The sequence below is a fragment of the Oncorhynchus gorbuscha genome, linkage group LG24 (assembly GCF_021184085.1).
Source record: "Oncorhynchus gorbuscha isolate QuinsamMale2020 ecotype Even-year linkage group LG24, OgorEven_v1.0, whole genome shotgun sequence".
Classification (NCBI taxonomy): domain Eukaryota; kingdom Metazoa; phylum Chordata; class Actinopteri; order Salmoniformes; family Salmonidae; genus Oncorhynchus; species Oncorhynchus gorbuscha.
Genome location: NC_060196.1, coordinates 3912700 through 3925054, shown reverse-complemented (window position 1 = coordinate 3925054; position 12355 = coordinate 3912700). Strand labels below are relative to the sequence as shown.

The 12355-nt window shown below is 46.1% G+C and overlaps 1 protein-coding gene across 1 annotated transcript in view; it reads left to right on the top strand.

Moving 5' to 3' along the window:
- Positions 1–11020: 11020 nt before the first annotated feature.
- Positions 11021–12355, top strand: part of LOC124012879 (hedgehog-interacting protein-like) — a 54994-nt gene continuing 53659 nt past the window's right edge. The window contains exon 1 of the mRNA XM_046326898.1: positions 11021–11726. Coding sequence (XP_046182854.1) covers positions 11454–11726 — 273 coding nt within the window. The 5' untranslated portion in view covers positions 11021–11453. The remainder of the gene's footprint in view (positions 11727–12355) is intronic.

The window sequence follows — 12355 nt, the reverse complement described above, 5'->3', positions numbered from 1 at the left end:
CCCTCTACCTGATGAAAGATGGAACTGAACCCTCTACCTGATGGACGAGGAACACTCATTAGACTGAACACTACCTGATGGAAAGAGGCACACTCAATAGACTGAACCCTCTACCTGATGAAAAGAGGAACTCTCATTAGACTGAACCCTCTACCTGATTTTGAGAGGAATACGCAATAGACTGAACCCTCTACCTGATGGAAAGAGGAACACTCAATAGACTGAAGCCTCTACCTGATGAAAAGAGGAACACTCAGTAGACTGAACCCTCTACCTGATGGAGATAGGAACACTCATTAGACTGAACCCTCTACCTGATGAAAAGAGGAACACTCAATTGACTGAACCCTCTATCTGATGAAAAGAGCAACACTCATTAGACTGAACCCTCTACCTGATTGAGAGAGGAACACTCAATAGACTGAACCCTCTACCTGATTGAGAGAGGAACACTCATTAGACTGAACCCTCTACCTGATTGAAAGAAGAACACTCATTAGACTGAACCGTCTACTTGATGAAAAGAGGACACTCATTAGACTGAACCCTCTACCTGATTGAGAGAGGAACACTTAATAGACTGAACCCTCTACATGATTGAGAGAGGAACACTCAATAGACTGAACCCTCTACCTGATTGAGAGAGGCACACTCATTAGATTGAACCCTCTACCTGATGAAAAGAGGAACACTCAATAGACTGAAGGCTCTACCTGATGGAGATAGGAACACTCATTAGACTGATACTTCTACCTGAATGAGAGAAGAATACTCAATAGACTGAAGCCTCTACCTGATTGAGAGAGGAACACTCAATAGACTGAAGCCCCTACCTGATTGAGAGAGGAACACTAAATAGACTGAAGCCTCTACCTGATTACCTGATCTGATGAAAAGAGGAACACTCAATAGACTGAACCCTCTCCCTGATGGAAAGAGGAACACTCAATAGACTGAAACCTCTATCTGATGAAAAGAGAAACACCAATAGACTGAACCCTCTACCTGATGGAAAGAGGAACACTCATTAGACTGAACCCTCTACCTGATGGAAAGAGGAACACTCAATAGACTGAACCCTCTACCTGATGAAAAGAGGAACACTCATTAGACTGAACCCTCTACCTGATTGAGAAGAGGAACACTCAATAGACTGAACCCTCTACCTGATGAAAAGAGAGGAACACTCATTAGACTGAACCCTCTACCTGATTTGGAGAGGAACACTCAATAGACTGAACCCTCTACCTGATTGAGAGAGGAACACTCAATAGACTGAACCCTCTACCTGATGAAAAGAGGAACACTCAGATAGCTCTACTGAGGAACACTCTACTGAACCCTGATGATGGAACGAGGAACACTCATTAGACTGAACCCTCTACCTGATGAAAAGAGGAACACTCAGTAGACTGAACCCTCTACCCGATGGAGATAGGAACACTCATTAGACTGAACCCTCTATCTGATGAAAAGAGGAACACTCATTAGACTGAACCCTCTACCTGATTGAGAGAGGAACACTCAATAGACTGAACCCTCTACCTGATGGAACGAGGAACACTCATGGAACTGAACCCTCTACCTGATGGAACGAGGAACACTCATTAGACTGAACACTACCTGATGGAAAGAGGCACACTCAATAGACTGAACCCTCTACCTGATGAAAAGAGGAACACTCATTAGACTGAAGCCTCTACCTGATGAAAAGAGGAACACTCAGTAGACTGAACCCTCTACCTGATGGAGATAGGAACACTCATTAGACTGAACCCTCTACCTGATGAAAAGAGGAACACTCAATAGACTGAACCCTCTATCTGATTGAAAAGGCAACACTCATTAGACTGAACCCTCTACCCGATGGAAAGAGGAACACTCAATACACTGAACCCTCTATCTGATGAAAAGACAAACACTCATTAGACTGAACCCTCTACCTGATTTTGAGAGGAACACTCAATTGACTGAACCCTCTATCTGATGGAAAGAGGTAACACTCTATCTGATGAAAAGACAAACACTCATTAGACTGAACCCTCTACCTGATTTTGAGAGGAACACTCAATTGACTGAACCCTCTACCTGATTGAGAGAGGAACACTCATTAGACTGAACCCTCTACCTGATGAAAAGAAGAACACTCATTAGACTGAACCGTCTACCTGATGAAAAGAGGACACTCATTAGACTGAACCCTCTACCTGATTGAGAGAGGAACACTTAATAGACTGAACCCTCTACATGATTGAGAGAGGAACACTCAATAGACTGAACCCTCTACCTGATTGAGAGAGGCACACTCATTAGATTGAACCCTCTACCTGATAAAAAGAGGAACACTCAATAGACTGAACCTTCTACCTGATGAAAAGAGGAAGACTCAGTAGACTGAACCCTCTACCTGATGGAGATAGGAACACTCATTAGACTGAACCCTCTACCTGATGAAAAGAGGAACACTCAATAGACTGAAGGCTCTACCTGATGGAGATAGGAACACTCATTAGACTGATACTTCTACCTGATGGAGAGCCTCAAAGGCCAAGCAGGAACAAATGGGCCGAATAGAGCGGCACATGGGGTACTGGAGAGGAGAGGAGAGGAGAGGAGAGGAGAGGAGAGGAGAGGAGAGGAGAGGAGAGGAGAGGAGAGGAGAGGGGAGCATTGACACGAAGTCAAGGACCACCATCAACGCAGCTGCTAGCCTGCTGCCCACACCACACCACACTTACCACTCTTCCCCTCCCATTAATTTGCAGTGCACTGATGCTAAACTGTAATGAATCTGCAATTTGCACACATATGTGAAGGAGGGAGGGGGAGAAGGAGGGAGGGGGAGAAGGAGGGAGGGGGAGAAGGAGGGAAGGATGGGGCATACATGGTTCTACTTTGGGGCTGTTGTTAACCTCTACTGGAAACATTTACAATTAATTGAACCGAGAAAAGACATCCATCTGTTGCATGAACCCTTCGCTAGCCTGTAGGGATGTGGCACTTCCTGGGATGGGGAGTTTGAACAAGAGAGACAAAAAGATACAAGGCATTATGCGAGGGACGTGTATTTCTTTCAAGTAACAGTATGAAATCGGAACTATTCTACCTGTGGTTACTCAGTTTCTCTAGAACTGTCGGGATCATAGTTAGAAGAGAAATGTAGGGCCTCCCGAGTGGCACAGTGGTCTAAGGTACTGCATCGACCGGCCCGGTCGGTACAACAGCTTATGGGGTCATTGTTTGTGAACGTCCCTGTTGGAGAAAATCACTAATCAGCCCCTTCTACAGTAGGTTTGTTTTCCTGTAAGGAACACTGCTGCTACGGTTCATTTCCTTCTCTGAGGCCTCTCTGCTACAATATGTCCCTGACATGGTGGTGGTGGTGGGGGGGGGTTGAGGCATCGAGTGTCATGTAAACAGTCTCAGGACTACTCGACTTGCGCAACAACCTGGTGGTGTCTCGTGCCACCGACCAGCGGGCTGCATGCGGAGCCCCTGGGTGGCTTCAGTTACTCACGGCCCTGTGTGTACTTTAGCTTAAGCATCCCCAGACTCATCAGGGCTAAGGACATTCTGCTGGGGTGGTACAGGGCAGAGAGAGCAGGGTGGGAAGGACAGGGCAGGGGGGAGCTGGTGGGAAGGCAGTGTGGTCCCGGGTGTGATGGTTGAAGCACAGTGATTTAGAGGCTGTTGATTCCGGGCAGACGGCCCAGGCTGCCGCCACTGACCCACGGTGGTTGAGTCCCGCCGCCGCGTAAGTCACTCCACTTAAAACGTCCTCATGTGTTTAGATCCGTTCAAGTGGGAACGCACACAAACACACGCACACGCACACGCACACACACACACACACACACACACACACACACACACACACACACACACACACACACACACACACACACACACACACACACACACACACACACACACACACACACACACACACACACACACACACACACACACACACACACACACACACACACACACACACACACACACACACACACACACACACTGCTGTAAATGTTCTACGAGATCAGAGTTTTCTTTCTTTCTTCTCCGCCTCCAGCTAAAGCGTTTATAAACAGACGGTGAAAGCCTCATTAATCTGTTGTCAGGAATATTACTGGCATTGTGAACACGTTCCACGCTCGGTGTGTCCCGAAGCTTAGCGCAGCTAAACACTGGGCCATTAGAGCAGGTGTGAGAGTCACACCGGGCTTCTGTGTGATGGAAGGTAGGTAACGGAGAGAGGAGATGAATGAAAGAGTTCCAAATGAGGCTTTCTCATTACCAGCCATATTACGAGATGAAATGATAGAATAGCCAATTACTTCAAACTTACTTAACACTTACTTCACACTTTATTAGACACCTCTACTGCAAAACACGAAGAACACAGCAAACCACCTGAGTTCACTCACTGGCACCATCCACTACTACAACAAGAAAAGCACAGAAAAACACAAAAAAACGTGTGGCACTATCCAACTACATATGCTTATGATAATGACAAACAGAAAGCAGCGAGATTCATCACAAGACGAATACGGCTGACACTCATACGTACAGCCACACAGAGAGAGGAGAAGGATTGTTCTAGTCATAGCATGTGTTGCTGCATCTGTTTCTCATTGTGCTCACAGTTCACACTGGGATTCAGTCTATGATGATGACTACAACCCCCCTAACTGGCAGCCACACACACACACACACACACACACACACACACACACACACACACACACACACACACACACACACACACACACACACACACACACACACACACACACACACACACACACACACACACACACACACACACACACACACACACACACACACACACACACACACACACACACACAAGGTGTGAGGCTAGCGGTGCCTGGAAGAGGGATGGGGAGTGAGTGCAAGCGGAGTCATGTCTGTCATCAGGTCATGTTTCTCATTAGGGTGACCTACAGCAGGGCTGTGTTCAGTAGGGGAGTGGGTGGGGGGGTGGGGGGAGGGCAGTTTGAAGAGGAGGTAGGCTTTTACCTGAACGTGTCCAGATTAGGTACTGTTCACTTTTGAAACGGGGAGATTGTGGATACACAGACTTTAAAGAAATGTTTTGCAACTGTGTGCCCCACTGTCCACGATACAGAAACGAAAGCAATACTATATCCCCATGATGCAGAGGAAGAGGAGGAGGAGGAAGAGGGGGGAGGAAGAGGAGAAGGAGGAGGAGGAATAGGAAGAGGAGGAGGAGGAGGAAGATGAGGAGGAGGAGGAGGAGGAGGAGGAGGAGGAGGAGGAGGAATAGGAAGAGGAGGAGGAGGAGGAGGAGGAGGAGGAGGAGGAGGAGGAGGAGGAGGAGGAGGAGGAGGAGGAGGGGGGGAGGAGGAGGAGGAGGAGGAGGAGGAGGAGGAGGAGGAGGAGGAGGAGGAGGAGGAGGAGGAGGAGGAGGAGGAGGAGGAGGAGGAGGAGGAGGTTGGGGTTTTCTTGACTATGGTATTCCCAAGTTGTTCCCGCTTATGGTTTCACCTCAAAACTATAAGTTAAAACAGCTTTATTTTTTACATTTGATTTGATTGAACCTTTATTTAACCAGGAAGGGCTCATTGAGATTAGAATGATATTTTTCAAGAAAATCTTGGCCAAGATAGGCTGCACCAAGTCATAAAACAATTACAGACAGACAACATGAAAAAATATAGGTAATCTAGTAAAAAAAACATAGAATTCACAAGAGTATAACAAAATCATAAAACAGCAAATTAAAAACATTGACAGGTCAGGGAATCAGTCTCAAAAAACACCAATTCGGACAAGTTCTTCCAGTTTAAAAATATTTTGTAAGTACATAAAGGCCCTCTGAACAATAAAAATGCCCAAATAAAATGGTAGGGCGACATGCCTTCAGATAGATATACTAAAATGTTAGGGTGGGAGGCATCACAACAACAAAATAACAAGATAGTTGAACATGGCTGTTTGTATGTGTAGATCCAAGTCCCTTGCCCCACATTGTTAACTTATAGCTGTGGTCTGTCTTCCCCTCCCTACCCTGTGATTCTCTCTCTACTGCCTCTCTACACGTAGCCCCGGCGTCCCACAGCTGCATCTCACATGTTTTCACGCTGTTCAACAATGCGGCTGGATGTCATTCTGCTGTTCTCAGACCTGCTGTGGTGCTTTTTCTTCTTCTTCTTCTTCTACAACACGTCAACCCCCCTCCGCAGTCTCAGCCAGCTAGTCCACTTTCTATTACTGTGTACCGTACCACACTGTAAGCCACGGCTAAACTTGCTTCCAAAAAATGTTCAGTGGGGTAAGATAAGAGCGTCTGCTAAATGACTTAAATGTAAATGTAAATGTAATGCTGCGAGGACAGCTTCAGAATGCAGGGAAGGATAGACGGGGGGTAATTCTTCAGGTCAAATCTGGCAGGCAGGGGCTCTTGCTCGGGTCATAGCAACACAGAGTCATTTCCATAATTGCCCCACAGTCAAATCAGGCTGGATTCCTCTGGATCGCTCTAGATTCCTGTAGATAAGCAGCCTATTGGGCCCTTGTCAGTGCCGGCCTGTCTGCCGGACCCCCAAAGAAGAACAGGTGTGGTACTGGAAGTGATTTCCAGCTCCTCTGTGTGTTTCCACTGTTTTTTTGTTATAATTGCCACAGGACATTCCCCTTGCCTTTCGGATTGCTATCGTGTAATCTCTCTGAAGAGAGAGGCGAATGAAAGAGGATTTGTCCTGGGTTTGGCTTTGTCTTATCAGTGGTCTTCAGAGGAACAGCAATACCTTTAATTACAGACCTAGGGTTGTGGGGGGCTGTTTTGTTAGACTTCAGTGCAGCTTTTGACATTATCGATCATAGTTTGCTGCTGGAAAAACGTATGTGTTATGGTGTAACAGTATTGCTTCCGTCCCTCTCCTTGCCTCTACCTGGGCTCGAACCAGCGACCCTCTGCACACATAGACAACAGCCACCCTCAAAGCATCGTTACCCATCGCTCCACAAAAGCTGCAGCCCTTGTATAGCAAGGGGAATAACTTCTTCAAGGTCTCAGAGCGAGTGACGTCACCGATTGAAACGCTATTAGCGCGCACCCCGCTAACTAGCTAGCCATTTCACATCGGTTACACTCATCCCCCTTTTGACCTCCTTTTCTGCAGCAACCACTGATCCGGGTCAACAGCATCAATGTAACAGTTTAGCTTCCGTCCCTCTCCATGCCGCTACCTGGGCTCGAACCAGAGACCCTCTGCACACATCAACAACTGCCTCCCATGAAGCATCGTTACCCATCGCTCCTCAAAAGCTGCGGCCCATGCAGAGCAAGGGGAACAACAACTTCAAGGTCTCAGAGTGATGTCACCGATTGAAATGCTATTATCAAGCACCCCACTAACTAGCCAGCCATTTCACATCGGTTACAATGGCTTAACACCCCCTGCTATTTGGTGTATAAAGAGTTACCTGTCTAAAAGGACACAGAGGGTGTTCTTTAATGGAAGCCTCTCCAACATAATCCAGGTAGAATCAGGAATTCCCCAGGGCAGCTGTCTAGGCCTATTTACATAAAACATTTTTTTACTAATGACATACCACTGGCTTTGGGTAAAGCAGGTGTGTCTATGTATGCAGATGACTCAACACTATACATGTCAGCTACTACAGCGACTGAAATGACTGCAACAAAGAGTTGCAGTTAGTTTCAGAGTGGGTGGCAAGGAATAAATTAGTCCTTGACAGTTGTGTGTATAGGTGGCAGGGAAGTCAGGCGCAGGAGAATCAAACTGAGTGAAATGGAGTTATTTAATAACAATGAATGAAACATACTCCAAACACTAAATGTAACAAAATAACAAAAATGGGTACAAGGACCCGTCGCTCACCAATTAAAAATATATACAACACTGAAATACAAACAATCTCTGACAAAGACATGAGGGGAAATGAATGGGATTGAAACCAGGTGTGTAGGAAGACAAAACCAATGGAAAATGAAAAATAGATCAATGATGGCTCAATGATGGCTAGAAGACCGGTGACGTCGACCGCGGAGCACCGCCCGAACAAGGAGAGGCTTCAACTTCGGAAGAAGTTGTGACAGTACTCCCACCTTTAACGCGCGGCACTAGCAGCGCGTTTACACTGGCCTCGGGGACGACCCGGAGGGTGAGGTGCAGGGTGATCCGGATGGAGACGGTGGATTTCTTGCGACATGGAAGGATCTATTACGTCCTCCACCGGAAGCCAGCATCTCTCCTCCGGACCGTACCCCTCCCAGTCCACGAGGTACTGAAGGACCCTCGCCCGACGTCTCAAATCCAAGATGTAGCCTTCCAGACCATTGATGTGAACCCCGATCAGACACTATATCCTCAGGCACCCCATAGTGCCGGAAAACGTGTGTAAACAGGCTTCTGCAGTTTGTAAGGCCGTAGGGAGACCGGGCAAAGGGAGGAGACGACAGGACTTAGAAAAATGATCCACAACGACCAGGATCGTGGTGTAACCCTGTGAAGGTGGAAGATTAGTTTAAAAAATCCACCGACATGTGCGACCACGGCCGTTGTGGAACCGGTAAGGGTTGTAAACTTACCTCTAGGCAGGTGTCTAGGAGCCTTGCACTGGGCGCACACTGAGCAGGAGGAAACATAAATCCTCACGTACTTAGCTAAAGTGGGCCACCAGTACCTCTCATCAAGACACCGCATTGTCCGACCTATCCCAGGATGACCAGAGGACGGTGACGTGTGGGCCCAATAGATCAAACGGTCAGGGACAGCAGACGGAACGTACAGACGCCCATCTGGACACAGAGGGGGAGAGGGCTCTGCACGTGACGCCCGCTCAATGTCCGCGTCCAGCTCCCATACTACCGGCAAGAAGCTGGGAGTATGGGAGTGGGATCCATGGACCGCTCCTGGGACAATGCGTCTGCCTTAACATTCTGGGAGCCTGGTCTGTAAGAGAGGGTAAACACAAAACGAGTGAAAAACATGGCCCACCTTGCCTGACAAGGATTCAGTCTCCTCGCCTCCCGGATGTACTCCAGATTGCGATGGTCAGTCCAGATGAGAAAAGGGTGTTTAGCCCCCTCAAGCCAATGTCTCCACGCCTTCAAGGCATTTACGACAGCTAATAGCTCCCGGTCCCCCACATCATAGTTTCTTCGAAAAGAAGGCACAGGGGCAAAGCTTCAGTGGGTACCCGAACACTGAGAGAGCACTGCTCCTATCCCAGCTTCGGATGCATTCACCTCCACTATGAATGGGTACGAGGACCCGTCGCACACCAATACAAAATATATACAACACTGAAATACAAACAATCTCTGACAAAGACATGAGGGGAAACAGAGGGTTAAATACACAACAGGTAATGAATGGGATTGAAACCAGGTGTGTAAGAAGACAAGACAAAACCAATGGAAAATTAAAAATGGATCAATGATGGCTAGAAGGCCGGTGACGTCGACTGCCGTGCACCGCCCGAACAAGGAGAGGCTTCGAGAGAATTCGTGACAGTCCTAAATATTTCTAAAACTAAAAGCATTGTATTTGGAACAAATTATTCACTAAACCCTAAACCTCAGATAAATCTTGTAATAAATAATGTGAAAATGTAGTAATTTGAGGTGACTAAACTGCTTGGAGTTACCCTGGATTGTAAACTTTCATGGTCAAAATATACTGATACAACAGTAGCTAAGATGGGGAAAAAGTATGTCCATAATAAAGCGCTGCTCTACCTTCTTAACAGCATTATCAACAAGGCAAGTCCTACAGGCTCTGGTTTTGTCACATCTGGACTACTGTTCAGTCGTGTGGTCAGGTGCCACAAAAAGGGACTTAGGAAAATTGCAATTGGCTCAGAACAGGGCAGCACGGCTGACCCTTGAATGTAACCTGAGAGATAATTTTAATAACATGCATGTCAATCGCTTCTGGCTCAAAGTGGAGGACTACTGGTGCTACTGTTTGAACTACTGATGCACAGCTCGGACACCCATGCATACCCCACAAGACATGCCAAAAGTGGTCTCTTCATAGTCCCAGAGTCCAGAATAGACTATGGGAGACGCACAGTGCGACATAGAGCCATGACTACATGGAACTCTATTCCACATCAAGTAATTAATGCAAGCAGTAGAATTAGACTTAAAAAACAGATAATAATACACCTTATGGAACACCGGGGACTGTGAAGCAACACAAACATAGGCACACACACACACACACACACACACACACACACACACACACACACACACACACACACACACACACACACACACACACACACACACACACACACACACACACACACACACACACACACACACACACACACACACACACACACACACACACACACACACACACACACACGATAACGATAACATACGCACTATGCATACATGTACACATGGATTTTGAACTGTAGATATGTGGTAGTGGTGGAGTAGGGGCCTGAGGGCACATGGTGTGTTGTGAAATCTGTGAATGTATTGTAATTTTTTTAATTGATTGTATAATCTGCCTATAATTTTGCTGGACCGAGGAAGAGGGATCCATAATAAATACAAATACAAATAGTGTATGTTAATGTTTCAGAGAATTGGTGAGGGGATTGGCGTGTTTACTTTTACATTAAGATATGCAACCTAGTGTTGGCTAATGCTTGCCATTATGTAGATCACATTCCCAAAATATATAATCAAGTAAGTGCTATAGATAGGGGATGCAGAATACACCTGAAACGACATATGTAATAGACTTTACAATCCTAGAAAGAATCACTTCTAGAATGTATTCTCAAGTGCACTTGACTTCTCAATCTCACCTCTTCAATTCTTCTGTAGGCTACCACTGACGACAGCCCGTCCAGTGCTGACAGCCAGGTATTCATCGTTCCGTTCCACAGTAGCATTACAGCCAAGTGCGCGCACTCGTGCTGTCTTACGTCACTGTGCTCGCTCCTCTTCTCGCGCGCTGGTTAAAAAGAAGGAGGAAAGAGCAAGGGGAAACATGTGAGCGCTCTGAGGATCTAGTGAGAGACAATTTTGTGCTTACTTTTTTGACCCAATGCACTGTGCTGAAACGGATTTTAAATCAGAAGGAAGGACACAAGTGAAGCTTACTGCAATTCTCAGAGCTTTCTTATCCTTTGCTTTGTTTTCTTTACGAGAGAAAAATGTGTATTTCTGGGGTATGCCAGCATAACCAGCACTACCATTAATTTATTTTAAATAACTTTTTTTTTTCTCTAGCAAATATTTAATTCTGATTACTTTATGCGTATACCTTTATTAAACTAAATTATTATAATCGTTTACCTGTGATACAGCATATATAAATATAGAGAATATAGTATTTTGTAGGTTTGCGCCGTTGCTTCCAACAGTGATTTCTCATATATTTTGGTTCCAACGTTTTTTCAATATGAGGCATTTGAAATTTGTACTCGTGTTGGCTATTGCAGTCAACGTTTGGGAATGTGGGGATTCCAAATTTGGCGAGAAGGGGGAAATAAGCCCGAGGAGAAGGAGATGTTACGACGGGAGCATGCCCAAGCGACTGAAGAAGAGGGAAAGAAAACTGTCAGTGGACAGCGATGCAAGCAGCGGGGAAGTTTGTCACAGGTTGTACCCTCGTGTGTCATGCTGCCCAACCAGGCGTGCTGCTTATCAGATAGTCCACCGGCGTGATGCCAGGGTATGTTGGGCTCGTTGCATTCTTTCATTGTGAGAGCTGTCTGTCTGTAGGCTAAAGCCAAACGCCCCGGGGAATGTATGTACTGCGTTGTGTCTTTTCGACTTGTTATTGACAGTAGTAGAATGAACGATATATGAGGGAGGTGGGACTGTGAGGGGAAAATTCAACCGTAGCCTACTTACACATTCTGGCGTTGTCCTGCTACTCTAGGCGGTTTTTGACGTTTCTTTACCAGTCACATTAAATATGTAGAAAATCCATAAAACTGTCAAAACAAATGAACATGATTTATCAGCCAACTATATTGTTTAAAAGTGGGAAATGATATAAGCCTCCTGGTTGTTGGTATCGAGCGTGTCCAAAGCGTTACAATGTTACCATGGTTATGTTAGGATCTTTTTACGTTCATCCCCGCGCTACAAAATAACACCACACGAGCGCAGTCCAAGGGAGTCAGCACCATTGACTATCGTTCAATTATACTAAGTTATTCTTTGCATCCCACACGGCAGTTATGCGCACTTGTGGCCATGTTTGTCTCCGCACTTAGAATGTATTTTGCAACAATGTTGCATGTTATTATGTTTTTCTTCTTTCCAATTAGTTCCTGCACAGAATGTTCGCGTTTA